This window comes from Stenella coeruleoalba, assembly GCF_951394435.1.
Source record: "Stenella coeruleoalba genome assembly, chromosome: 17".
Taxonomy (NCBI): domain Eukaryota; kingdom Metazoa; phylum Chordata; class Mammalia; order Artiodactyla; family Delphinidae; genus Stenella; species Stenella coeruleoalba.
The window spans coordinates 1571034-1598361 of record NC_137163.1 but is presented as its reverse complement, the minus strand read 5'-3'; the positions used below and the strand labels follow the sequence as shown (position 1 = coordinate 1598361).

At 66.8% G+C, this 27328-nt stretch overlaps 1 protein-coding gene across 1 annotated transcript in view; it reads left to right on the top strand.

Annotated features, from left to right (window-relative positions):
- The window catches only part of ADGRB1 (adhesion G protein-coupled receptor B1), an 83131-nt gene that overhangs the window by 50680 nt on the left and 5123 nt on the right, over nucleotides 1–27328 (top strand). The window contains exons 18-27 of the mRNA XM_079901932.1: nucleotides 3758–3899; nucleotides 9937–10040; nucleotides 11347–11449; nucleotides 12080–12230; nucleotides 12674–12743; nucleotides 14150–14216; nucleotides 16641–16726; nucleotides 21900–22071; nucleotides 24980–25075; nucleotides 26687–26741. Of these exons, the coding sequence (XP_079758058.1) occupies nucleotides 3758–3899; nucleotides 9937–10040; nucleotides 11347–11449; nucleotides 12080–12230; nucleotides 12674–12743; nucleotides 14150–14216; nucleotides 16641–16726; nucleotides 21900–22071; nucleotides 24980–25075; nucleotides 26687–26741 (1046 nt within the window). The remainder of the gene's footprint in view (nucleotides 1–3757; nucleotides 3900–9936; nucleotides 10041–11346; nucleotides 11450–12079; nucleotides 12231–12673; nucleotides 12744–14149; nucleotides 14217–16640; nucleotides 16727–21899; nucleotides 22072–24979; nucleotides 25076–26686; nucleotides 26742–27328) is intronic.

The window sequence follows — 27328 nt, the reverse complement described above, 5'->3', positions numbered from 1 at the left end:
GGGAGGCGCAGGTGGGTGTCACTGACCCAGATTCCTCGGGCCTGGGCCTGGGAGGGGGCGTGGCTCTGTGCCCCAGATATTCCAAGTTTCTGAAGCTCAGTTGAGAGGCGACCAATGGTCTCCCACATGTGGGAGTGTGTGTGAGGAGGGAACAGCCTGCCTGTGTTGCAGAGATGGTAACAGGTGTCACCTGCAGCAGAAGGGATTTCGGTCAGACACGGTGAAGAACTTCCAGATGTTGTGGGTATAAGAGGATACGTCCTAGAGGTTTTGTTGAAGAAAGAGGGCTGAGGGTCCCCGACCTCTCCCAGTTCAGGGTGTGCCTACGATGCAAGCGAGGGTCCACGGGTCAGGGACCACCCGTCCTGCTCCAGCCAGCCCTCAACTGATGCCCGGCGCAACACAGAAAGCACAGCTAATGGCCTGGGAGAGCTCCATTGACCGAGCTCTGCCCTGGTGTGGGATGGGCCTGAGGCAGGCCCCCCCCCCTCCGCCTGGTCTGGGCCTTGGGCCATCCTTGAGGGTCCCTTTCAGATTTGCTCCGCAGAGTTCAGTGGCTCAAATACTGTAGGCCTTGTAGGTTGGTCAGACAGATAAAAAACTGGAATCCTGGCCCTCCTGCTGTCTTGCTGCATGGCCTCGGGCAATCACACCACTTCTCAGAGCCTCAGTTTCTCTATCTACACAGCTGAGTTGAGGATTATTGCAAAGATTAAATGATAAAATGCACAGGAAGCGATTAATATTGAGGTGAGGTGGGGGAGGGGACGAGGAGAGGGTCCCTGTCCCTGTGTCGCGTGTCAATGGCCTGCCAGAGCCAGGGGGACCATGGAGTGGGGAGGGGCCAAGGCCAGGGAGCTTGCAGAGGTCCTGCAGGGTCTGGGTGAGCCCAGGAGCTGCCCACCTCCCAGGCTGCCAGCCCCAGCAGTTGGTCCTCTGGACCAGGGGCGGACGCCTCCTCGTGCCCTCCGTGGCCTGAGGCTGCAGGGGCAGGCCCCGGCGAACCCGTTAGCAGGGTGGGCCCTGCTCCTTGTTGTCGCCTCCCCTGGGAGACTGATAAGCTAATTGGTGCCCATAGCAGGAGTCCTGTGGGGCGAACCAGCAGGCTGGGCTGGACTTCTCCCAGGAGGTGGCCAGCAGCCGTCAGCCTGGCGCCCTGCAGACCCGCCAGCACTGCCTGGGAACCTGCCAGCCTACCGGCCCCAGCCAGCCTGGCTCCCCTCACCCCGGCCCTTGGGGTGCTGTCCCTTCCCAACCCTCCCAGCAGCCTTCAGCAGGCGGAAAAGATGGGTTCGGGGTCCCCCCCCCACTCAGAGTAGGAGGGCTGAGGCAGCGTCGTGGCTGGACTGTGAGAACACTAGAGCTGAGATTTGAACCCAGGACCGGCCGGCCACAGACTCCTGCTCTTAGGAGCGGGCACGTGGCCAATGTCGTGGACAAGCCTGAGAGAGAGGGAGGCGCTGTCTCCAGGCCGGAACAGCCCACAGGCCTCCTCCCCGGAGCGTCCTGGGTCTTGGGGACTCCTGGCCTGCACTTCCTTGGCCATCTTGGCGTCTGGTCAGTGGCTTGCACGCGCACCCCAGGAGTGAGAATGGGGTGCTCTGGGGCCGGGAGGGACCAAGGGCAGCTGGGGCTCAGCACTCTGTGCCCATTCTGCGTAGTGCTGGGGGATGAGGGGAGACAGGAGTGCGATGTGCGCAGCACAGCTGAGGGTGCGGGGGGACCACGCTGGATCTCCCAGGACTCTCCAGGGCCCCGCACTCCCTTTCCTGATCCTTCCATCCCCCAGGTCTTGTTTCTGGTTCTGTGGTCATTGGGGTCTTCTTTTCCAGAGGAAGGAAGGGGAGAAGAGGTCTCTACCGGGCCCTTAATAGCTTTTGACTTCTGCTCCACTCCACGCCAGGGACGCCGGGTGTGCGGGATGGCGGCCCAGGAGGTGGGACCACACAGGCAGCCGAGCCCCTGGCCTCCATCCCAGGGGCTGCGGTCAAGGCTGTGGCCTTGGCCCTGGCCCTGCCTGGGCACTGCTGTGCTGTGTAGTCAGGCACACCTCGGCTCCTCCCGGGGCCAGCACGGGTTCAGGTGGGCCAAGGTGGGAAGGCTCAGGTGGAGGCATGGTCGGGAGCCGAAGAGGTGGAAGCCCCGGGGGCCCTCCCGTGGCATTCTTTATGAGGGCCCCTGCGATGGTTGAGGTTTGGGCCCCCCAAACCCTGGCCCCCATGGGCTCAGGGGCCAGTGCTAGTGAGAGGGATGCCACAGAGCCCTGATGCACCCCACGGAGCCAGGGCCTAGCCTCTGCCTAGCTGTCACCTTGGGCCTCAGTTCTCCTCTGTAACACAGGGGCAGGCCCTTCCCTTGGGGGGAAAATGAAGAGAGAAAAGCAGACTCGACCGGCCCAGAGTGTGTCCCTTCTCCCCTGGGGCCTGAAGCTCAGAGAGGAGATTGTATAACATCCCAAATTCAACAGAAGCAGCTCTGGGTTCTGGGATGCCCAGAGCTGAGACCCTAAGCTTTCCTAAAGACGTTCTTGCAGGTGCTGGGCTGGGGGGCAGGGGGGCCTTTACGGTGTCCCACCGTCAACCTCCCGACCGTCTCCTCCCCATTTTAGAGATGAGGAAACTGAAGCTAGGGCCGGTAGCTGACTTGCCAGGTGACACAGCCAGGAGGTAGCCCAGGATGGTTGCTTGCAAATCCAGGTGTTGAGCAGACGCCCGCTCAGAGTGTGGGGGTCAGGGCTCCCCTGGGAGTGCACACCCCCAGCCCGCCTTCCATACAGAGGGCCTGGGATGGGGGAGACAGGCTGACAGCTCCCTCCTTCTGGGGCTGGGGCTGAGGGATCTAGGGCGGGCGGGGGGTGGACCCTTGCCGCAGAGACCTGGAATTTCCCCCCCAAAGTCCCGGGGCAGACACCGGGTCTGAGTTATTTGGGGGCTGAGGGGGCTTTTTCGGCCCTGGGGTCAGAAGGAGACCACTCCCAGCTGTGGCTCCCGAACAGCGGTTTCAGTCTCCAGCCTGGAGCCCTCCAGCCTGCAGGCCCAGGGCCCTGGGGAGGGCACTCCATGGGCACCTTCTGCGGGCGCGCCTGGCTGGACGCTGCCAGACAAGTGGGCCGGCATGGGGGTGGGGGACTTAGATCAACAGCGACTGGTTCGCAGAGTAGTTCAGTCCGGCGCACTGAGGCCCTAAAAAGCGCTGGTTTCAAGGGAACCAGAGCCACCCCAGCGGCAAACAGCAGGAGGGCCCTGGGTCAGACGGCAGGGGGCACGCTCAGGCTGCTTCCCCGAACCCCCGGGGTGGGGGGGGAGCGGGAAGAAGGCCGATCGGGGCCGGGGGAGGTGGCTGTGGGAGCGGGGTGGTCCCAAGGTCACCAGCGCGACGCGGGGGACGGGGGCGGAGGCGCAGAGGCGCCCCTCATCCCGCCCCGGCCCGCGCGCGCACCGCAGGCTGCCGCGCCCCCCAGCTGGCGCCCGGCTCCACGTGCGCCCACGCGCCCCTCCCGGCCCAGCGCTGGGGCGGGGCGCTCTCCGGGCGCGGGGCCAGGGCTCGGCACCCCGCCGGCCCCGCAGGCCCGCGCTCCCGCGAGTCGCTCTCCCGTGGCTCGGCGGCGGCCATGGGGCGCAGGGCTCCGAGGGCCGGCGGGGCGCGCGCGGCGGCGGGCGCAGGTGCGGACGCGGGCCGGGGACGCGGGGCCCGGGCGCGGCCGGCAGCCGCTCACGCCGCCCCTGTCTCCCCTCCCCCCGTGTGTCCCGCCCCCCAGACCCTCCTCCCCCGCCCCCCCGCAGCTCGGGCCCTGGTCGTGGCGCGGCTGCCGCACGGTGCCCCTCGATGCCCTCCGGACGCGCTGCCTCTGTGACCGGCTCTCCACCTTCGCCATCTTAGCCCAGCTCAGCGCCGACGCGGTGAGACCCCAGCCGGGCGCGCGGCGGGCGGGCGGACGGGGCGGGGGCGCGCGGGGCGGGGGCTTCCGGGGCCGACTGTCGCCTCCGGGGCCGGCGTGGGGAAGGGCGGCTGCGCCCCGCCGCCCCCCGTGGCTTGGCCGGCGGGACCCGGGCCTCTAGAGAGGGCGGGTGGGAGCTGAGTGGGTGGCGATGTGGAGTTGGGGACTGACCTGGGAGGAGCCAGGCCGGGGCCCAGAGAGTGACTGATGGGTGAGTGAGTCCCCCACCCAATCTCTTTGGGGGCCTAGGACCCTGGAGGAAGCCGATCCTCAGGGGAGCCGGGCAGTCTGGGCCCCCGGCCCTAGGGGCTGGAGGAAGGCTTGGCCTGGCAGAGGCGGGTAGACACCTTCACTTAGTGGGCTTCCTTCCCCCAGCTGGCTGCAGGCTCCTGGCCTGCCTGGGACACGGAGGGGGAGGAGCTGCCACCTTCCTTGGAGTCCTTCCCCACCCACCCCAAGTGGACCGTGGGCTCTGGAGGCAGCTGCGTCCCCAAGTACGGGTCCCGGGGGTGGAGAGGGTGCTGGGCTTGGCCCAGGTTGGCAGCCCTCCCCAGGAAGGCCCCATCATCTCAGGGGCCTCCTTTTTGTTCTCGTGATTCTTGTGGGGGCTGCCAGTTTCTATGGCGACAGCATCTGGGGCCAGCTTGCTGGCCGGGGCCGGCCAACTGGGGCTGGTGGGCGCTCCTGCCCAGGGCCAAGCCGCACTCGCTGGATCTAGGAAAGCCGGATCCCCCAGCCGGGTCACTAGGCCCCCCGAGGAGGGAAAGGGTAGGGGTCTTTGCTCATTGAGGCCCCTGGCCCCGGCCTGGTGTGGAAGTGTCCTCAGGCGGCAGATATGGAGGGCGGACTGGGAGTGGGACACCGATCTGGGGGTGTTTGGGGTGGCTGGCCCTCGTCAGATGGGGGTAGCGCAGCTCTCTGCTCATGGAACCCCAGTTTCCATGTGGAAGATGGTCCCAGGCCTCTCTGAGAACAGTTTGCCCCCCTCCTTTGTCCTCTGAGACGTGGGGGGAGAGAGCGATATTGTCAGCCAGGATCCCCTGGAGGGTCAGAGCTGGACAGGACCTTAGAGGTCATTGCCACTAACCCTTCTATCGACAGGCAGGGAAATCGAGGCTTGGGGTGGGGGGCTTGCTCAGAGTCTTGGGGTGACTCTGCTGGAGGGGTCTGTGGTCTTGGCCCAGATCCCAGTGTGCCCTCCCCCTCAGGCTGTCCCTGTGACAGGACTGTCGGTGTTACTGATTCTGGGAACCCGCCCCTGAAGGCAGCAGCCGGGGCCAGGCTGGGGGCTCCCCAGAGGAGATGGCTTTCTGCACAGGGGAGCAACCAGTGGGGCTGGGACTTCCTGGGTCCCCTGCGAGGCCGGAGCAAGCAGGGCAGGGCCCGCCTTGGGGGCTGCCCTTCCTTGGGGGGCAGGGGGGGCTCCAGAGCGGGACACATGCCCAGATCCCCTCTCCCAACCCAGGGTCTGGCCTGTAGGAGGTCAGTGCCAGTCGAATCTTGAAATGCAGGCTTGTCCCTTACACACGGTGACCCTAGACTGGCCTTCAGTCTCTCTGAGCCTCGGTTTCTTCACCTGTAAAATGGAAATGGCCCCATGCTGCTCCGGGTGGCTGCGAGGGCTTCGCCGGTTGACAGGGACCCTCCTGGACGGGGCCTGGAGCGTGGCAGGGCCACTGCATCCTCGAGAGGTGGCATCCCGCTCGGGGGCTGAGCCCAGGGCCACCTGGCACGGAGAGCGTGTTGGGTGAGGGGTGAGCAGCTGACGCTGGTGGAACTCGGGGGTGGAGGAGTGGGATGCCCAGGGGGCCTTTCTCGGAAGGGCTGACCTGTAGCGGTGCCTCTGAGGGTGCGCGGACGGGAGCCCTGTGCCAGGATGGGCCGGCAGAGCTTTGGTCTCTGAAGGGTTCAAGGCTTTGCTTGGCAGGGCGCTCAGTAGCTGCAGTCAGAGGGGCATCTGGTGTCAGCCTGATCTGCACGGGAGGGTGAGACGCAGGCTGGCAGGTCGGGGCACCCCATCCCCACATCCCAGAAGAGGCAGCTGAGTCTGAGGGTTCGGGAGCCGTCAGTGGCCACAGAGCCACCCACTGGCCCTGGGACCAAGGGCAGGCTGCCTGGCCGCTGGGAGCCTCGGTTTCCTCCTCTGTGCGATGGCACAGTAGTGGGCTCTGGCTGACCCTGTGACCCCCTGAAGGCCTGGGCGTGGCTCAGAGGAGCATGCTGGGAGGGCGCGGGGCGGGGGGGGGGGGCTTGGCCTGTGCTGGGTTGCTCGCCTGTGCTCACCTGCTCTCAGAGCCATCGCCACCTTCCTCTCTTCTCCCAGCCAGCTCTGGCCCCAGAGATGCTGAGCGGGCAAGGGCCGAGAGGGAGAGAGAGACTGCTGGCCTGCAGCCCATCACGCTGTGCCGACCCCTCTGAGTGCCTGCGGCTGGGCCCTCGAGGGGCACGGGGCCTGACGGGGAGACAAGCCCAGGCTGGAGGGAGGAGGTGCTCTGGGGGCTCGGCGCCAGCCTCCTTCCTTCCAGGGGTAGCTTGGGAGACGGGCACGAGCAGGAGGTGTGGAGTAGGGCCCTGAGGGGTGAGCAGGAGTTCCCAGCAGGCTTGGCGGGGAGGAGGGATGGTCGCCCCAGGGACGGGGCGAAGATGCAAGCGGAAGATCGGGTGGAGCTCGGCGGGCAGGCAGGGCGGGGGCCCGGCGAGCTAGAGCTTCAGCCCGAGGTCCGGGGAGCTGGGTGGCTGGGAGGTGGTGGGCTTGGGTCCTGGAGGGATCCCAGCAGGCGTGAGGGCAGAATAACCCACCAGCAGGTGGGGTGGTGGCAGCAGAGAGCTGGGCTGTGGGTGGGGGCGGATGCTGCCCGTCTCCACCCGCAGAGTCGGGTGTGTGCGTGGGGCGTGGGGATTCAGTCTGAGCAGGCAGAGGCCGCTGGCATCTCGGGGTATGGAGTGGTCTCGGGACGGGAGTCCAGAGCAAGGCCCCCAGAGAGGACGGAAGGGAAGGGGTGCTGTGGTCACAGCCCAGGAGCCAGGGAAGGGCTAGACCCGGGGGCATGGAGTGGAGGAAGATGAGGCCTAGGCAGCCCCCGCTTGCGTGCAGCCGGAGTGTCAGGTCCCGCTGTGCCGCTGCAGGCCTGTGACCACGGAGGGTTGAGTAACTGCTCTGAGTCACATCTGAGGGGGCGAGGCCACCTGCCTCAGCCTGGTGGGGACCGAACCTGGTGAGGTATTTACAGCATCCACACAGCCTGGCGTGTAGTAAACAGTCTGTAAGGCGTAGTTGTTGGAGGCATCGCTTCTGTGATGTGCCCCAAACTGGGCTACTAATCTGACCAGAATCAAGGCTCAGCGTGTGCCCGGGATCAGGGGTCAGGCACTGTGGAGTAGGGCTCGTTCGCGTGGGTAGCTGTGAGCCACGTGTGGTGTTGGAGCGGAGACGGGATAAAGACAGCACCATAGGAAGGAAATCAGTGTTTAGGGCACATGAGACATGTAAGAGTTGGGAGAAGATTGCAGGTAGGGAATTCACGTGGTGGAAACTGACAACAACCACGTAAATGACAAACAAGTAAAGGTGGGCGGGGGGGGGGGGGGCTGGTGCCCTGAAGAGACTCAAGACAAGGGGGCGGGCAGAGAGATGAGGGGCTGGCTCAGCTTGAATGTCCAGCGAGAGCCTGTGTGCGGAGGTGACAGCCAAGGCGAGAGAAGCGCCAGCCGTGTGAAGGTCAGGGCAAGAGCGCTGGGTGGCGGGACCAGCATGTGCAAAGGCCCTGGGGTGGCTCGGAGCCTGGCTGGGGAGCCAGTCTCCAGCAGGAGGCCGGCCTGCTTCTGCCTGATCTCTGTGTGGACTGGGACCAGTCTCTCACCCTTAAGGTCTCCGGTCCAGCCCTCCGAACAAGACCTTGAGATCCCTGACACCCCTGTCCACATTGTTGAGAACCTGCAGGGCTAGGCCTATCAGGAGTGATGGATGAGCCAGGCGGAGAGGAGGAGGAGGGCACAGGAGGGCAGGTGGGCGAGCTGGCGGGCGTGCGGCTGCCAGGCCTAATGAGGGCAGATGGAGGCAGATGGCCACGGAGGTCGGGGCCGGAGCCAGCCACGAAGCAGGCCTGAGCCACTTACTCGGCCACCCATGACTTGCATGGCTGGCCGGGCCTCTGAGGTTACCGGGTGAGTGCAGGGGTGCTGGCCGCAACCCGGCGCCCTCCAGCTGCCTGTTTGGAAACGCAGAAGTTTGTGCTGGCGCCTCACCCGGGCCAGGCCCCCAGGGATCGCGGATGCCTGGGTGACCTTGAACGACTTTCTCGATTTTCCCGGAGCCGCTGCCTTCCTGGTCTCCATTCATCCAGCCAGTCACACTGACCGAGCGTCCACGCCAGGCCTGCCCACGGGGGGCTCACAGACATGAGGAGGCGGGGCTGCAGGGACAGACAGGCACCCCCAGCCATGGGACACGGCTGGGACAGAGGGACAGCAGAGGGACCTGGGGCGGGAGGTGGTACCTCCGGTGTGGGGAAGGGCAGTCCAGGCCTCGGATGGGGAGCACAGCACGGTCACCGTGGGGGGGGGGGGAGGCAGCTGTGTCAAGTGGGGGGGGCCCTGGGGTGCCCTGTGCAGGAGCCCCGGGACCTTAGGCTCCCAAGGAAGGTGGAAGGTCGCATCTGAGGGCGGAAAGGGCCACCGTGGCTTTAGGAAGTGGGTGGGAGTCTCGCTCTGCCACGTGCTGGGGTCAGCAGGGGGTCTGAAGGGTGTCGGCCAAGTTAGACTTGGGACGGGCAGGAAGGTGTCAGCTCTGGGGTGGGGAAGCCCACGAGCAGCCCCTTGTCCCCTGGCCGAGCTTTCCCGTCATCTCCAGCCCTGGAAGCGGTGGGCACTCGCTCTCTCCAGTCCCTCCATTTGTCTTCGGGTTTTGGACACAGAGGGACCTGGGTCATTCCTCGGCAAGCACACGCGGTCCGCCTGCCGTGTGTGTCGGGCACTGGGCTGTGGTGTGGCCGTGGTTCCCGCGGTCACGTCGGGGGGCACACAGGGATGCGTAAGCAAGGACCAGCGGTGCTTAGGGCTGCGCTGGGCCACGTGGTGGGGAGCAGTGGGGTCCGTTGGCCCCTCTGAGAGGGGACAAGACCAGAATGGCCCGAGGCACTGCCACGCAATGGCTGGGCAGGGCTTCCTGGCAGAGGGCATGGCTGAGCCAGGCGCGGAGTGGGAACGAGGGGGCAGCCCAGTGCGGGGGGCTGGTCTCAAGAGCTGAAGGGGGGCAGGGCCAGACCTGGTGGCCTTTGGGGCCTTCGGACACAGCTTGGGCCGTGGTGGGGTGGCATGGGAGACTCTGAGACTGGCTCCTGCTTGGGGAAGAGCCCGGGGGCTGGCCTGGGGGCATGGAGGGCAGAGGCCCAGCCCAGACGGAAGGGGCCCACTGGAGGGAGGAGGTGGATGAGCGCCTGGTGCAGGCTGTGGGTGGAGCGGCTGTCAGGGAGGGGCCAGGTCTGGAGGGGTGGGCGCTGAGTGCCCCGTTAGATGCAGCTGGAGCTCTGGGCCCCTTTCAGAGAGCGGTGGCTTCTGCCCGCGGCCAGAACTGCAGAGCCACGGAGCCGGGGAGAGCTGTCCGTGGCGGGGCGCTGGGCCTGCTGCCTCCGTGACCTCACCTGTGACTCAGGGTGGGGGAGTCCTTCCCTGGGATTGGTAGGGGGGCGTATTGCCAGGCTGGGCACACGACTCATTCTACCAGTGGGGCCGGGGCGGGGCACAGACAAAGACCCTGCCCTCAGCAGGGGATGAGACCCCTCGCCGGGGACAGCCCAGGCCAGAAGGTGCTGGCGTTGGGGGGGGCTCAGAGCGCTGCAGAAGGGCAGCCGAGGGCTGCTGGGCAGGGGCGCCTGCGGAGGCTGCAGGGGTGGAGGGGGAAGGCTCCCCCGGCGTCCCCCACGGCCTGCAGGACCCTCAGTCTGCATGTCTGCCTGGGCCCCCTCACCCTGTTCTCTGTCCCCGGCTCCGGAACCCACCAGAACATGGAGAAGGCGATCGTGCCGTCGGTGGCGCTCATCGTGGGCTGCGGCGTGTCCTCCCTGACCCTGCTCATGCTCATCATCATCTACGTGTCCGTGTGGAGGTGCTGCTTCCGGCGGGCCAGGGGAGGGGGGAGGGGAGCGGAGGGGGAGGGGGGAGGGGAGCGGAGGGGGAGGGGAGCGGGCGGTGCAGGCACTTCCCAGGAAGGGGCTGACTGGGGTCGAGTCGCATCCCTTCTCCCATCAAGGGCAGCCGTGGGGGGCGGGGACCCAGCATCCTTCCTCCCCAGCTTCCCAGTTAGCAGCACCTGTCACTCCGTCGTCGCCACCACCCCGCCCGCCCTGGTGGCTGCTCCGTGGAGGCTGCGTGGCGCTGATGGCGGGGGCACAGGTGCAGGCCAGGGATGCCAGGCCTGCCTGCTCCTGCATGGCGCTGGGCCCGCACCACCGCTCACAGGGGCTGGCAGGTGCGCCCCGAGCCCACTCCCCAGCTGAGCACCCTGCCCCGTGACCACGGGGACCCCAAGATCATGACTTCCCTGCCTGTTGTCTGTTCCGTCACGTGGATGTGCAGGGTCACTCCCCAAGCCCGGGGTCAAGTGTCAGGATGGGGGTCTCTGCTGGGCCGCCTGCCCACACCCCTTCCCCCAGGCCACAAGGCCTCTTCACAGACCCCTGTGCCCTGGGTGCTGTCTGACCAGTGTTGGCCCCTGGGGTGTGGGGCGACCCCGTCGCTGCCGGTCGCCAGCCCTGGGGCAAGGGACACGTGTGCACAGACTCCCTTCCCCCAAGCGTCCCACTTTGGGCCCGGAGGAGCAGGGGTTTGGGACAGTAGGACAGGGAGGGTCAAGCCAAGGTCACCCGCCCAGCAGCCACCCGCTGGGCCCAGCCGGATTCCCAGTGTGTCAGCTCCAAGGGCAGCACGATGTCAGCCAGAGGCCAGCGAGGAGGGGTCGATGTGGCCATTGGGGGAGGGGTGGCCTCTGCTTTCCTGCCCCCCACCACCCCATCCTGCCCAAGGTCAGAGGCACCAGAGGGTCAGCGACCCGGAAACATCCAGTGCCCCCCCCACCAGCCCCTGCCCAGACCATCCGTCCTGAATCCCCTGGAGGCGTGCTTGGCCCCCTGGCCCAGCCCCTCCCCCGAGGCAGCTGTGGTTCTGAGGTTTTGGCCCACGGTCTTCAAACACCTCCTTCCCTGTGAGCTGTGTTCGGGACCCCGTGGAGTCGGCGACCCTGAGAGGGAACGTGGTGGTGGTGGAGCTGGAGATGGTGGGGATGACGGTGCTGGTACTGGCAGCGGTGCCTGCAGGGAGGAGGGGGCGCTGGCCTTAGTGGCCACAGCACCCCGGTTCTTGTGAAGCTGAGACCCTTCCGGGCGCCGATCATGGCCGCCCACCCTCTCGCACAGGTACATCCGCTCAGAGCGGTCCGTCATCCTCATCAACTTCTGCCTGTCCATCATCTCCTCCAACGCTCTCATCCTCATCGGGCAGACCCAGACCCGCAATAAGGTAAGCGGCCTGTGCTGTGCGGCGCGCGCCCCGCGTCCCAGGTTGGGGGGCGCCGGTGGCGGTGATGTGAGCCTCCACGCAGAAGCTTAGGGAGGAGGGTGCCACAGCCGTGCGGACCCCTTTGCTGTCCTTTGGCCGCAGCAGCCGCGTGGCTCAGTCCGGAGGGGCCCGTCACCTGGCCAGGGGTGGGGACTCGGTGTCTGGAGCCTCCAGCTGGACTGGCGCTTTGACACGAGCCCGCTCAAGCCCCGGCCCCGGCACACCATCAGTACCAGGCTGTCGCCGTGTGGCCTCCGGGGGACCAGCTGCTGAGCGGGTGGGCTCACACCGGGGCTTTTGGGTGGGCTCCTGCGGCATTCGGTGCATGTGTGAGTGGGTGAGGAAGCCGGGGAGAGGGGTGTCTGTCCCTGGCATTGGTGGGTGGAGTCGCTCAAGCACCCACCAGGACCGCGATGTACCACAGCCCGTCGCAGGGTGGTGGAGCGGGTGAGCGCTGGCTGGCGTCCTACCTGGGGAGTTGATTTGGTCACTGTGCGGACGCTGGACTTGGGCCCTCGCCGGGGCAGGCGGGGTCGCCGGGGCAGGCGGGGTCGGGTGAGCGAGCACCTCTCCGCCTCTCCCGCCGCTCAGGTGGTGTGCACGCTGGTGGCCGCCTTCCTGCACTTCTTCTTTCTGTCCTCCTTCTGCTGGGTGCTCACCGAGGCCTGGCAGTCCTACATGGCCGTGACGGGCCGCCTCCGGAACCGCCTGGTCCGCAAGCGCTTCCTGTGCCTGGGCTGGGGTGAGCGCCACGGGGCCCACGGGCGGCGGGGCCCCCCTCTCTGACCCGGCCCTCCTCCTGGCCCCTGGCAGCTCTCTCTCCTCTGAGCTTCCCTCCAGGCCTCCACTCCAAGGGGTTGCCTCGTTGTGTCTGAATGTCAGGTGAGGCAATAACTCTGTGGTATGAGGACGCCCCATCCAGTATTGGGGCTATACTTCTGATAGAAAGTTTTCCCATTTTTTATCTGAAATTCAGACGCGGCCAGGCGTCCCATCTTACTTGCTGATCCGGCGCCCCCCCCATTTCTGTGGGTCCTCATCCTGTCCACCTCCTGTCCCCTTTCTCACATGCTCAGTGTCACCCTCTGTTCAGGGGCTTCAGAGGTGCGTTTTGTTCCCCTTCCTGAGACGGGCGGGGCCTTGGGCAGTGGGGAGACCGACCCTTTCTTTCTGCTCCTCCCCTAGGGCTTCCTGCGCTGGTCGTGGCCATTTCCGTGGGATTTACCAAGGCCAGAGGGTACAGCACGATGAACTAGTGAGTCGGGGCGGTGGGGACGTGGTGGAGGCCGCACGGCTCCCCCAGACCCTCCCCCTGCCCTAGGAGGTGAGGGCTGGCTGGGCGCCCATCTCACAGATGAGAGAGTCAAGGTTGGGCGAGAGTGAGGGCCCCGGGAGCTGGAGGCCGGGCCCTGGGGAGGCACCTGCCTCCCATCAGCCAGCTCGTCCCGGCAGTGGGCAGCGGGGTGAAGAGAAACAGGGCTTGGGGCGGTTGGAGCCTCATTTCCTCCTTCCATGGCCTTGGACAGATGCCTTAGCCTCTCAGAGCCTCAGCTTCCCCATCCGCACGATAGGGGATGCGCCCCTGCGCCGGTGTGGGGATAAGGGGGGCTGTATGGCCCCTGGGCAGGCGGGGCAGGTGGGGGTGCCCGTTTCACAGATGAAGTCACTGAGGCCCTGAAGGGTCGGCTGGGTCAGTTCCAGGGGCCTCGAATGCCAAGCCAGGAAGCTCAGGGTTATCCTGGAGGCCGTGTGGCTTCCCAAGACGGGGGGAAAGGAGCCAAAGCCTAGGGGGCCATGGCTGTGGATGTGGGGAAAAACGGGCAGCGAGAGCCAGGAGGAGGGGCCGGCAGGGCTGCGCAGGCCTGGCCCACTGCAGAGCCCCAGGGGGACAGGACGTGACCAGGCCCTGAGGCGCCCCCTGCACTCGAATGAGGACCCGTGGGGTGAGTACTGGGAAGGAAGTACGAACACCATCCCCAGGGCTGACAGGAAGGAGCACCCAGCCTGCCGGGCTCAGGGGTGCATCGGGAGGAGGCGGGGTGTCGCAGCCGGGTTCTGAAGGGTGGAGAGCTGTGCACTTGGCACGTGGTGTGGCCGTGCAGGAAACCGAGCAGCCTTCACTGGGCTCAGGGCTCCTGTGGACGCCCTGGGTGGTGCCCAGGAGATTTGGGGAAGTAAGGCTGGGGCTAGTGACCGAGTCTGGTGGAGGGCCCAGGTCATGGTGTGAGCAGGGGCCCTGATGCAGAGGGCCTGGGTTGAGTGGGTGGGTGGAAGTCCAGGCCGGGGACCCAGCCCAACATTTTGGCATCACGTCAGGAAAGAGGGTCTGCACGTGAGATCGGGGAGGGTCTGTGAGGCAAGTTGGGGAGCCCAGGCCTGGGGGGAGAGTCGGGGGAGGGGGACGGTCAGGGTCCCTTCCTCTGGCGGCCTGGCCCTCTGCTGTGTGGTCCCCTGCTCTGGACCTGCTTCTTCATCCGTAAACTTCGTCTGTCAGCTGCCTGGGGGCTCCCGTGGGTTCTGAAGCTAAAGAACGTGCGGTCACCTGGCTTCCTCCTGCCGCTTCTCAGCGTCACGCCGCCCTCCTGGGAAGCTGGTGGTGCCCAGGGTGTGACTGGATGGGGGCTCACGCCTGGCCGCTAACCAGCCTGTCTCCCTCCCCAGCTGCTGGCTCTCCCTGGAGGGGGGACTGCTGTATGCCTTCGTGGGACCGGCCGCGGCCGTCGTGCTGGTACTGACCCCCGTCCCGACATCCCAGGCTGAGCCCCTCGCCTCCCCCTGGGTCGGACTTGGGTTTTACCTGCTGCCCCATCAGGGTTGCCCTGGTCACCAGGGGTGGGTGGTGTCCACAGATCGCCCCCGACCTGCCGCAGGGGTGCGGAGGCGCGGCTGGGCTGGCAGCCTTGTGCTTCTCTGAGCACGTTCTGCCTGAGGGCTGGACCCCGGCGGTGTACCTGCCAGGAGGCCTTCCGGATTTGATGAGCGAGTGACCGTAGGGCGGGGAAGGCGGACAGGCGGACGACCGGGGCCGCAGGGCGCGGCTGGGCCTGGGACTTCTCCCTCGATGGGGAGCCCGTCACCCCCGGAGGAGGGAAGCACCTCCCCTTGCTTGACCCTCAGCGGATGTTTTTTTCTGCTGTGCCCACGTCCGCTCAGCGAGGGTTGAGAGACGGTGCCACACGCACACGGGGTTATTGTCACCCGGTTACGGATGAGCAGGGCGAGGCTGGGGGGTATCCCGAGATCGATGGCTTCTGCCAAGCCTGGCTCAGAGCCCATCTCGCCCTCCCCTGCTGCCTGCCCCCAGGAAAGGGCATCACATCTGCAGAGTCCTGCTGTCCGGGCAGGGCCACACCTCCTTGTTGCTATATCCGAGCCAGGCTTGGGCGCAGGCTGGACAGGGCAGAGGAAAGAGAAGCCCAGGGCACCCAGGGGAGGCTGAGCCTGCAGGGGGCATGAGTTGGGGGAGCCGGGTGGGGGTGGCGTTAGTGGGCAGAATCCGTGGGCCAGCCCCAGCCGGAACCAGCTCCTTTATTCCTAGAAGACGGCGGGCAGGGAAGCGGCAGTGGGCCGGGCATTTGAATGCCACTAGGCAGTGGGCCGGGCCTTCTAAGGGCAGGCGCCCCAGGAGGGGCAGGAGGGGGGATGTCAGAGGCAGGAGCCCCCCAGGTCCCTTCCCACAAAGCATCTGGAGGGCAGGGCCGGTCCTGACCCGCCGTGCGCTCCTGCCCGGGGCTCCTCCCGTAACACGGGGACATGCAGGGAAAGGCAGGCACAGAGCCTGCTGCAGGCGGGGCGGCGGCCACTGGTGTCCTGCCCTCTCCCGCCCCAGCGCTGCCACCCGGGAAAGCTGCTTTCACCCAGACGGCCAGGAGGCAGGGCTGGGGTGTGTGTGCGGCCACGAGCTTGGCTCTGGGGGGCTGCGGGGAGTCGGCCTCCCCAGACCTCTGGGTCCAGGGACCCATGGAGTCCCCGTCCCCGCCTGAGACGCAGGAACGTGGCTGGGGGTCAGGCAGCCTCTGTGCAGAGTGGAAGCCCTAGGGGAGTGAGGATGTGCGCTGGGAGCCCCCTCCACGCAGGCGAGGAGGCCAGAGGGGAGGGGAGACCAGGGCCTGCAGGCCGTGGAGGAGCTGGATGGCTGGGACGCTGGGGCAGCTTCTCTGTCTAGGCGGCAGTCTGGGGGGCAGTAGGAGAGTAGCCTCAACACCCAGAAGCACCTCCAGGGCCGGATGCCCCGCGGTGGGGGATTGAGGGAAGACGCCTGTGGGGTGGCAGCCCTGGCTTAAGGTCCCGAAAGGGCTGCGCGGTGCGGAGAGCAGTGTGGCCCCGGCAGAGCCAGACAGGAGGTGTCCCGAGGCGTCAGGTCCCGCTTGAGCTGGGCGAGCTCGTGTGTGGAAGGCGCACGAGGGGCGCTAAGGAGGGGACGCGGGGCGAGCCTGGGCGTGGGCGGCGGCTGGACTGGAGGTCCCCTGAGGTCCCTTCTGTGGTCTGAGTGGGACAAGTGCCCCAGCAGCGTGGTTCGGCCAGCCCGCTCGCCTGTTTGACTGCTCTGGTCAGTCCCACTCCGGGCAGGGACAGCCTCACCGTGACCCCAGCCCGACCTCTGACCTCTGGACTCCATCCCTGATGGAATCCCAGCTTCATAAACTGCCGACCCCAGTGGCGATGGCCATGGGCCTGGGGACCCGTCATGTGGGAGGCTCGAGCAGCGGTGCCCAGCCCTGGGCGGGGTGGAGGGGGACCGTGTGGCACGGAGAACCCCACCTAGCGGCTGGGGCTGTGGGAGGAGACGGCGGGGTAAAGGGACGACAGCGTGAGGGCCCCCCCACAGCCGCCCCTCCCTGCCCCGCAGGTGAACATGGTCCCTCTCCTGACCTGGGGGCCCCCCACAGCCGCCCCTCCCTGCCCTGCAGGTGAACATGGTCCCTCTCCTGACCCGGGGGCCCCCCACAGCCGCCCCTCCCTGCCCCGCAGGTGAACATGGTCCCTCTCCTGACCTGGGGCCCCCCACAGCCGCCCCTCCCTGCCCCGCAGGTGAACATGGTCCCTCTCCTGACCTGGGGACCCCCACAGCCGCCCCTCCCTGCCCCGCAGGTGAACATGGTCCCTCTCCTGACCCGGGGGCCCCCCACAGCCGCCCCTCCCTGCCCCGCAGGTGAACATGGTCATCGGCATCCTGGTGTTTAACAAGCTCGTGTCCAAGGACGGCATCACTGACAAGAAGCTGAAGGAGAGAGCAGGGTAGGACGGGGCCGCCGCACCACGCCCCACCTGCAGTCGAAACGACCCAGAGCCCAGCCACCCTCGAGCCCCACCCCCCTCCCAAGCAAGTAGGAAACGGAGGCGCGGAGGGTTGCGTGGCCAGCCCCGCCTTGCTCTGTGCCTCACTTTCCCCATCTGCCCCATGACAGAGCAGGGCCTCCGTAAGTTCTCAGAAACGGTGGAACTGATCACTTTTGGAGACCCCAGGCCCACCAGAGTAGGGAGAGGGTGCCCCGGGCTTCTCCCTTCCCCACCGTGGGGTTGGATGACCCTGAACCAGGACGTGGCCTGCCCATCCTTGTGATGCCTTCAGCATGGGGACAGTGCAGAGGCCGGGCCGGATGTTCCTCCCACCTGGGAGGCTGAGCTCAGAGAGGGCAGTGCCTGGCCAGAGGGCGCACAGCACTGCAGGTGGGCGGTCCTGAGTGGCTGTGGTGCCCAGCCCTGGGGGAGGAGCAAGCTTGGAAGGGCGCTTCTCCTCCGGCTGCCAGGGGACAGGAGCACCCTGGTCTCGGCGGCCCTGCCATCACGGGTGGGGCCAACTGTGGGCTGGGACAGGCCCCCTCTCTCCTGCCCCAGCACTGAGCCGTCCTCACCTCGCCTCTGCCCGCTGCTCTGTCTGTCCCTCTGCCCTGACTGGTGTCTGCGTGGGGGTCCCCACCCCCTCCTCCACCACCCCTCCGTGCCAGTCCTGCTTGGTCTCTGTCTCTCATTGTCTCTCTCCCTCCCCCTGTCTTCCTGCTCTTGCTTTTCCCCGGGAACGAGAGCTTCTGGAATCCTTCCCCTTGGGTCCCTGGTGGGTTCTGTCCTGGTTAGAAACTTGCTTTGGGGGAGGAGTGTGACCCTGGAGAGCCTGCGGTGGCTGGGAGCCTGTCCTGGCCGTCTGTGGGCCTGGGTCCTACACTCTCTGGGCCTCTTCTCTGAGTCTGTGAAGTGGGGATTGGCAGGCTCACCACCCCCCCAGCCCAGCGCACACTGCCACCCACACGTGCTCCCAGAACAGTGGGTCACACACGGAGGAGGCCCCGGGGTGCGCAGGGGGTCAGGGCGCCAGTGAGGCGCGGCGCGCCCACCCCGCAGCACCGTCTCATTTGCTCCCTGCGGTAACTCTTGAGGCAGGGTCTGCTGTCTTGTGCCCACTCACAGCCGAGCAGACGGAGGCTGAGGCCTGGGAGCGGCTGGTGAAGCAGGGCTGGGCGCTGAATCAGAGCCCAGTGTGTCCGGGCGGCCCCCTGCCCCGTTGGGCCCCGTCCCCAGGTGCAGCGGTGCCACGGCGCGGAAGCTCGCGCGGACCCGCCCGTGAGGCCGCAGCAGCCCTGCTCCCACCCAGGCAGGAGGCACCCCGTGCTCTCTGTGCCCACGCGCACAGGCACACGCTCAGGGCTGGCAGGGAGGCCACTGCCAAGGTAGCTCACAGACGCCCCCGTTGACCGTCTGGCGAACCCCTCGCTCCTTGGCGGGGGCAGTGCCTGGTCAGACCAGATGTGGGCCGACCAGAGGGAAGGGACAGTGGCTGCGCCCAGATGTCCTGCTTTTTTGTGTGAATGTGGGCGGATAGTGTCACCCTCCCGCTGGACGTGGACGCGCACGGTCCCAGCCCTGCCCTGCCCTCAGGCCAGCCGCGTCCAGCCACAGAGCTGGCGCCCCGCTCTCCACCCCTGCCCCCGCCGGGCTCCGGGTGCGTCAGGTGGAAAGAGGCCCGAGGACCCCGTCCCCGCCCACAGCGCCCCGGGACCCTGTCCCCGCCGGGGGAGGCTCGGGCTGGACGCCATCTGGTTGCTTTTGCTGTCCCCGCCCCCCGCCCCCACCCCGTGTCTGCGAGAACAGTTTTGCTTTCGTTTCAGTCTTTTAATTTCACTTGCAGTCAGCTGCCCCGGGCCCCCCTCGGGCGCGCCCTCAAATGTGCCGAGTGTGGAGCCCTCTCTGCGGCCGCCGCCACCTCCGAAGCCGCCAGTAACGCCATGTTAGTGCCGCTCATCGCCCGCCCGTCCGCCCGCCCGCCGGGCTCTGCTCGCCTCAGTTACATTTTGTTTGTTTTAAGCTTTTTCTGTCATTTCTGTCATCTCTGCCGTCCACCCCAGGGGGCCTAGGCAGCCCCTGCCCACCCTCCCCATGCTCTGGCACCTCGTTTCCTGCCCTGCCCCCACCCCTCCCCGGCCAGGCTCCCCCCGTCCATCCTCCGGGGCCTCGCGGTATCAGACTGACCGGAGGGCAGGGAGCCGGGCCAGGCCTCGGGCCGCGAGAACACGGTCAGCTGGTGGCCGTCATCAGCGTGTGGTCACGCTGGGGTCGCAGCGCTCGGCATGAGTGTGCAGGGGTGCGGCGTGTGTGCGTGTGCGTGTCGGTCACGAATTTGAATGGGAGCGCGAGAGGCAGGCGTGACCTTGGAAACAGGACGTGCTGGGGCAGCTGGCTTGTTCGCTGAGCCCGGGCCGCCACCAGGGGTCTGTGAGCAGGGCAGGGCCAGTGCGACCTGGGGTCCAGGGTGGATGCCAAATCCGGAGGGACCTTGGCTCAGATGACCCGAGAGTGGTCGTCTTGTCCCCAGACACACAGGTCCCCTGGGACCCTCCTGTTTGCTTCCTGGGATTCAGGGGCCCCGTGGAGAGGGCATTCTGGCCGCGGGGAGCGAGTGAGCAGAGGTGGACACGGTTCCGGGGTGGGGACTTGTCCGGTGGAGCCAGAAACCTCCGGGAGGGCGGGCTGCTCCTCCGTGCTGGGGTCCACGGCCCAGACGCCCTGGGTCTCCTTTGTTACACACGCAGGCCTGTGGGGTGGAGGACACAGCCTCCCAGCGGCCCTGCCCGCCCCCCTGCCCCCATCCACACTCAAAGCCCCTCCCCCAGAGGCATCTGAGTTTCCAAAGGGGGGCGGGTGGTGCAGCTGCCGGGCCTCTCCCCCACCCGCCTCCTGTCCTCCCCAGCAGTCACGCCTGGACCTGCGTGACCCCTCCACAAGGCTCTCTGCAGAAATGTTTCAGAAACTGCAGAGGCTGGGCTGCAAGAATTTGAATAATTTACGGTCCCCAAGCCCCGGCCATCTGCCAGCCTGCTGCAGCATCAGGCAGTAAATGCCAGGCCTCAGGCCCAAGGGAAGATGACTCACGGTGGGATGGGAAGTTTCGGTGGTGGGGGGGGGGGGTCTGCGCCTCTTGCTCAGAACACGAGGAGCCGTGTCCAGGGCTCTGGCTCGAGCAGGCCTGCTTTGGAAGGGAGGAGACAGACTGCAGCGCCCCACCCGCCGTGGTGGGCACACTGAGGCCAGGCTGCCGTCACGGGAAGGCCCCCTTCTCTCAGGCCCTGTGCCAGGTGCGGCACAGCAGGTATGGAGGGGAGAACGCCCGCAGGTGCAGGTACCCCGCCCCGGAGGCCTCCGCCTGGATCGCCTGTCCTCAGTGCCGGGGGGCAGCAGGGCCCTGGAAGGGGAGGCGAGGAGAGCGGTCCGCGGTCTAGTTCTGGGGCCCGTGCTGTGCCCAGGGAAGAGGCGTGGGTGCCTCAAGGTGAGCGGTGGCTCTGGCCTGAGCCGCCGGGCAGGGGCTGGAGAGCTGTCCCCTGAGCTGGGGCAGGCCTTGGGAGGGGCAGGGTTAGAGGCTGCGTCCTGGAGGAGATACGGGGCTGGCCCTGGGACGGGGGACCCGGGTCACAGAGACGAGCTGAGGCGGACGTGGAGGCCCAGGGCCCTGCCTAGGGGCGGGAGGGCAGAAGTTCCCCATGGGGCTGGGCCCCTTGCAGGTCCAGTTGCAGGGGTGACACGGCTTCAGTGGCTGAGCCAGGCTGGAGAGGGTGGAGAAACAGAGTGTACAGTCTGGGGGGGACCTCTGCCCCCACCCCGGTCAAGGCCCCGCTGGTTTGGGGGTCCTTGACCTGGCCGGATACCAGCCTGTCTCCCCCCAGCCCCGGTGCCCCCAGCTCCTTCCTGGTGGCCTCCCTGAGGTTCTGTCCCACCTGTTCCTGCCTCTCCTTTTGACCAGGGTGATCCATGAGGGAGGAGGGGGTCCCGATGCCCCCCCCGGTGATAGTGGCAGGAACACCGGGAGCCCCTGCAGGCAGTCGCCGGCCCGGGGGGCAGAGCTGACCCTGGCTATGGTCCTCAGGCCGCAGTGGCCCTGAGACTGGTGGTAGCGGCGGGGATGGGGTTGGGGTGGGTCAGGCAGGTTCCCGACACTGTACTTCAGGCATCCTGCGGGTGCGCTTTCTGTCCCCACGCAGCCCCTTGGCTGGCGTAGTGTCCCTGCTGTGCGGACCAGGAGACAGGCTCAGAGTGGCCATGTGTGTGGGCGGTGCAGGGAGGGGCCGACTGCAGAGGGCCATGCCTGCCTTGGGGGTGCTCCTGGAGCACTACTTGGAAGAAGGGGCAAAGGCTTCGGAGCAAAGGCAGGTCCTCCCCTGGGGAGGGCAGAGCAGGGCCCGCCAAGAGGAGGAAGCGCCTGTCGTCTCTGTTCCTGTCTGTCTGTCTGTCCGCCCCATGCCCTCCCTGCCTGGCCCTGTCTGTCTGTCATCTGTCTTCTTTCCTCACAGGTTTCTTCCTTCCTTCTCCCTGAGGAGTTCTCTGGTTTCTCCCCACCCCCCACCCCGCTTCTCTCTGTCCAGAGCTCAGAGGCCTCACCAAACGCCCTCCCCTGTGGCCATCTTGCAGTTCTGGACCTGGACCCCTGGCTGGGGGCCTGAGGGCTCTGGGAGGAGAAACCTCTTCCCCCTTCCCCCAGCTGTCCCCCCTCCCTCCAGTGTGCCTCGCTCCCTGGGGCCTCCTGGACAGTCAGGAACCTTCGTCTTCCAGAGATCTCACCCCCACCCTCACTGTTGCCCAGCCCATTGGGACCACCGTCCTGAGTCCCCAGCCGCCCTGGGAGCCCTCGAGCTGGGGGTGTTGGGGCAGAACTCTGCTCCCCAGGAGAGGCGGCAGCAGGACTGAGTAGGAGAGGGTCTCTAAGGGGATGGGGAGGAGAGGATGCAGCCCAGGGCAGGGAAGGCCCAGTGGGGCCCCAAGGGAGATGTGCCCCAGGTGGGACGGGCAGCCTGGCCCTGGCCCCGGCCCTGGTGAGGGAGTCGGGCTGAGGCCGGGTCCCGGCCTGGGTGGCCCCTCCCAGGGGCACGGCGTGGGTGGCAGGGCCCAGGGCAGCCCTCATGCCGCCCGCCCGCCGCCCCGTCCGCAGGGCCTCGCTGTGGAGCTCCTGCGTGGTGCTGCCGCTGCTGGCGCTGACCTGGATGTCGGCCGTGCTCGCTGTCACCGACCGCCGATCCGCCCTCTTCCAGATCCTCTTTGCCGTCTTTGACTCACTGGAGGGCTTCGTCATCGTGATGGTGCACTGCATCCTGCGGAGAGAGGTGGGCCGACGGGCGGGCAGTCAGCCTTTTCCAGGCGCCACCTCCCCACGTGCTGCAGCGGGAAGGTTCTGGGAGGAGGCCCGCTAGTGGGGAGGGGCTGCTTCCTTGGCCCAGACTCTTCCGCAAGGCTGGACTTGGGCCCAGCACGCGGCCACGGCTGCCAGGAATGGTCACTCATTAAGGTGACAGCTTCTTCTAGAAGACGCCCTGGTGCCCCGCGCTGGCTCAGACCAAGGTAGCGGGTGGGCTCTGTCCTCCCGGGGCCCAGGAGCATGGGAGCCGCCGGAGGTGGGAACAGCTCTTGTGGCACCTGAGACTCCCGTTCTGGCGTTTTCTGGGCTTCTCCAGGAGGTTCAAGAGAAGGTTTTTACCAAACCATCCCGACTGCTCCCTGACCGGTAGCAATGGCTCGGGATGGGCCCCTATGTGAGGCGGGTGGGAATGTGAAAAACCACGCCTCTGGACGTCGGCGCGTGGGAGCCCGCTTCAGGGTCGTGGGGAGAGCAGCGGGGAGCACAGGGCAGCCGAGGGGCATGAGGCCGGAGCGTCCCCGGATGCCAAGGGAGAGTCTGGAGTGGACGACTGGGCATCTGTCTGCTGAGGCAGCGCTGCCCACCCAGCCTCCCCTGCCTGGAACTTCCTGTCCAGGGGGTGGACACCAGGGCCCTGGCCTGGGGGCCTGCACAGCTGAAGATGGGGATGCCACGCTGGGAACAGCTGAGTGTCCCCCCAGCTCACACCTGGAGGAGACGGGCCACCCCTCTCCAGGGGCTCCCATTGCAGGAAAGACAGGAGGAGTGAAGACCTGACATTTCTCATGTGGAAACGGCGTTTCCACCACCTGCGAATGTCCAGCCGGTCCCGAGCGTCCACTCTCAAGTCCTGAGGGCCTGAGGAGAGTCTCCCCGGGAAAGCCGCGGATCCGCCAGCACTGGAGTCACGGAGACAGCCCAGGAGGAGGCGACCTCACAGACCCACGTTGACGCCCTCGTGCCCCCGGCCCCCGACCTCCTCGCATTAGGGAGTCTCAGGACAGCCCCCCAAAGCAGCTACTGCCTGCTCCCCTTGGACAGACGGGGCGGGAGGGGGGCTGACCCAGGCTCGTGGTTCTCAGCTGCCTCGCTTCTGTGAAGCAAGGCCCACAGCTGGGACGAAAGGACACCCCGAGAACGGAAAGAGAGCCTGTAGAATTACAAGAGCAGGAATGGAAATGCTCAGTAGACGGGGCAGACAGGGGCCGTGTCCCTGAAAGGAGGGAAGGTGGAAAACGGAAAGTGATGAGAAGGTGGGGTCGGGTGAAGGAGCCCCGAGCGAGAACAGGAGGTGCAGAGGGAGGGCTTGCCGGGTGCCAGCACGGACGCGGGGGTGTCTGGAGCACCGGGCCGCTCCATCGGGAAACGAGAAGGTGGGGTCGGGATAAAGACCCCAAGCACGCCCGCGGGGGCTGGGCCAGAGGACACGCGGGCCAGACTTCTCTGTCTGCCCTCTGTGAGCTCTAGGGTCCTGTGTGCAGGGGCCACGCTCAGGGGCCCTGCCGCCTGGGCCAGCTCGGCCATGCCGGGGAAGATGGGCCAGGAGGGGCAGACAGAGGCCGGCCCCGGGGGCATGGAGCGTTCCAGCAGGTGGACAAGCAGGGTCCTCGTCTGCGCCAGCAGAGCCTGGATGTCCTGAGGGGGGCAGAGTGGGGACGCTAGGCATCGGGGAACCCCAACTGCTGTTCAGGCCAGCGTAGGACGTGCTCTCACGTCTGCCGTCCCCTGGGTGCAGGCCCACCCCTGCTGGGCGCGTGGCAGGGCTTAGCGGGTGTTTGTCAGCCGGGTCAGCAAGTGCGAGGATGGGAGGAAGGCACACCTGTGGTGGGTTTGCTCTGAGTGTCCGGAGCTCTGAGGCCGGCAAGACCCTGGCCCTGCCTCTGACCAAGTCCCTCACAGCAGCACAGACTCAGTGGCCGGGGTGAGTGGGACCAAGTCCGGGGGTCCATGGTGGGTCTACTGGGAGCCCTCCTCTCAGCTCTCCCCACCTTCACTCAGGACGCCTCCTCCAGGAAGCCCTCTGTGCTCAGCCCACCCCACCCTCCGTGCTTGAGCAGGCTGCCCCTTCGTTTATTCCCTTTGCTTCCCTCTGTGACCTCTGAAGCATCGGCTCCCTGAGAACGGGCACTTTGCTCACTGCTGCCCCCAGTGCCCGGCGCCTTCCATGGCAGGTGGAGGTGCCACCCGTGGCTCTTGCCCGCATTGACCGGCAGCGTCCCTGGATACACGGGCCTCCTCCTCCTCCTCTGGCAGCTCCTTTCTGTTGACCAGCTCTGGGCTGGCTGCTTGCGCGGCCCCTCGCTTGGAGCCTCCCTTACCATCCCCTCTGAAAAGTCCGAGGCCGTAATTGTTCATTTCCCTTTGGTGGAGCACGCTGGTCTCAGGGATAAGGGAGTGGGGGCCTGAACCCAGCTTGCCCCGGACATTCAGGGATGTGCAGGTCACGGTGACTCAGGACAGGTCTGGACACCAGGTGACCCACTTAGGCCAACAGTGGGCTCTTAACGGCAGATTCCGGCTAGGAGGGCCTGCAGCGTATTATCAGGGGCCCAGAGCTCCATGATTTTGAGTTTTCACCCAAAACGGGCATAGAGAAGGTGTCAAAGGTCAGAGGAGAGGCTGGGCCCCAAGGCTGGCTGCTGGCAAGGCTGCCCCGAGCCGCTGTCCCTTTTCCAGCTCGCTGATGAGCCTGTGCTCTTGGGAGCACCCCCTCCCACACTGCAGGCCCTTCCCCACGGCACGTGGGCCCGTGTGCGTCCGGGGGGCAGGGCTGCCCCTCGCTGAAATGCTGCCCTGGTGGGACTCAGCCTCCCCTTCCTGCCGTCGCGGTCGCGGGGGGCGGGCTGCCCATCGACCGCCTCTGCTCTGCTCCGCAGGTCCAGGACGCTGTGAAGTGCCGCGTGGTGGATCGCCAGGAGGAGGGCAACGGGGACTCGGGGGGCTCCTTCCAGAATGGCCACGCCCAGCTCATGGTAGGGCTCGGGGCCGGGACGCAGGCTGCCCCTGCTTGGCACCCCCACTGGGCGTCTCCACCAGGCCCCAGCAGCCCAATTAGGAGGACCTCCAAGCCCAGTTTAAGGTTGGGGAAACGGAGGCTCGCCGAGGTGAAGTCCCCAGTCCAGGGTTTGAGGATGGGCAGGGTCCAGGTGACGAGGGATCTGGGCGGGGCTGGCGTCCACCCAAGCTTACCCCCTGGTACCAGCTGTGCCCTTTGGCCAGACACCACTCTCTGGGTGTCCGGCCCTCATCTCGGCTCCTGCCCCACTCTGTACGTCTTCCAGACTTCTCATTGCGCTCCACCCGGGACGGGCCCTAGCCTGTCCACTCACTCCCCACCCCACCATGGCCTCGTCCTCAACCAGATCCTCTAAGGACCTGACTCCCTGGTCTTCTGGCATTACACACACTGTCCAGCCCCAGGCACTGCACACCCTTGTCTGTTCCTGCTGCCCACTTTGTAGGTGTCACCTCCTCCAGGCAGCCCTCCCTGACCCCCATCAGGCCACCTGTTCAGACATTGGTAACGTGCTGGGGGAATCCCCTGTGCTGTCATTGATGCCTGCGGCCCGCTGGGTGCCCCCTGACAGGTGGGAGGTGCTCCTTCGGTCTTTAGGTTGCTGGCCACCTCATGACAGTTGTGAGGGTCACAGGCAGGGCCTTGGCAGAAGCCGGCAGCCAGGCTCAGGGAGGCGTTTTCAAGGGTGAGGCGGGGGCCCACGGTGGGAGGAAGCCAGGTTCTGGACCTCCTGACACTTCTCCTGGCCTGATCCCTGGCCTCTGGGCAAAGATCTTGTGATCTTCCCGACAACCTGACGTCTGCGTTTGCCAGGAAGGAACTTCCAGGCTTGACTGAGGGCCCCACCATCCCCTGAGGCCCCACAGTCCCTGGAGAAGGCCACCTTCCAGCCTGGGGTGGCCCGAGCTGGGTTCCCCAAGCGGCCGAGCTCCCTGAGGGCGGGGCCGAGGTCACCCACTTCCGCCTCCCGCAGCGCCTAGCCTGGGACGGGGCGGGTGCTGCAGCAGGCACTGCAGCCGCTGCTCCAGGGGTAGCTGGTCCCACCCTGGCCCTGGACACTTGCCTCTGCTGGGCCAGCTGGTCTCCATTTCCTCGTCCCCAGGTCTGTGGTGAGGACCAAAGGGGTGATGTGGGACAGGCCCCCCCTCCCGGCACATCAGTGGGTGGTGGTGGCCTGGGCAGCAGGGCCTCTGGCGTGGGGCCCTCTGTGTGCCCCGTCCCATTGGAGGGACTCGAGGCCAAGGGCATGAGTGAGCTCTGCCTAATCCACGAATGCACTGGAGGGAGCGCGTGCTCACACGTGCGTGCACGTTCACACGCCCACAGCTGTGCACACGCGGCGCACGGGGCTTCGCTGTGGGTGAACACGTCAGCCCGTGGGCACCCTCGGCCCTCAGGAGCGTGCGCGCGCGCGCCCACACACGGCATCATACGCGCCGCTCCGAGGCGTGGCTGCAGCTCCAGGGCGGCCCTTGCCCGCAGCCCACAGGCAGCGCGGTGTGCGGGGCAGCAGCCCAGCCCTGCCCACTCGCCTTCGGACTCACTCTGCCCCGTCTCTGCCTTGCAGACCGACTTCGAGAAGGATGTGGATCTGGCCTGTAGATCAGGTGAGCGCCTGACAGGTGAGAGCGACAGGTGGCCCTTCCCCGGGCCCCCTGCCTTTTCTTTTCTCCGTGCGTCCGTCTGCTTGTCTGTCCTCATCCCACCCCCGCCAACCACCTCCATGCCTCCCATCCCCCAGCCGCTCCCCTGAGGCTGCCGGCAGGTCTGTGGGGGCAGGAGCAGAAGACTGTCCTGGGGCTCAGGCCTGGCAGGTGCGCGGCCCGTCCAGTGGTGGTGGAGCCCTTAGCGCTGGAAGGAACCACCTGGGGCCTCCCCCGCCCCAGCCCTGGCCCTCTCCTCTCCCTCAGCACGCCCCAGCCCTCAGCCCACCAGCCTCCTTGTAGGGACAGTGAGGCTGGGCCAGCTCTGTGAGTCCCGGAGCTGCCCTGCCCCCTGCCCCGCCTCCCCCACCCTGCCTGCCCTCCCTCAAGGGCCCATGTTCTGTGTTGCCTCCTTTTCTTCACTGTTACTCCAGCCATGGAAGAGGGTTTGGTCGAGCTTTCAGATTGGGGGCCGTTAGTGGAAGCAGGAGGAGAGCAGTGAGAAGGACCCGCTGCTGAGCCCCAGGCTAGCCATGAGCTTCTTGGAAGAAAGTGCAAAAAGGGAA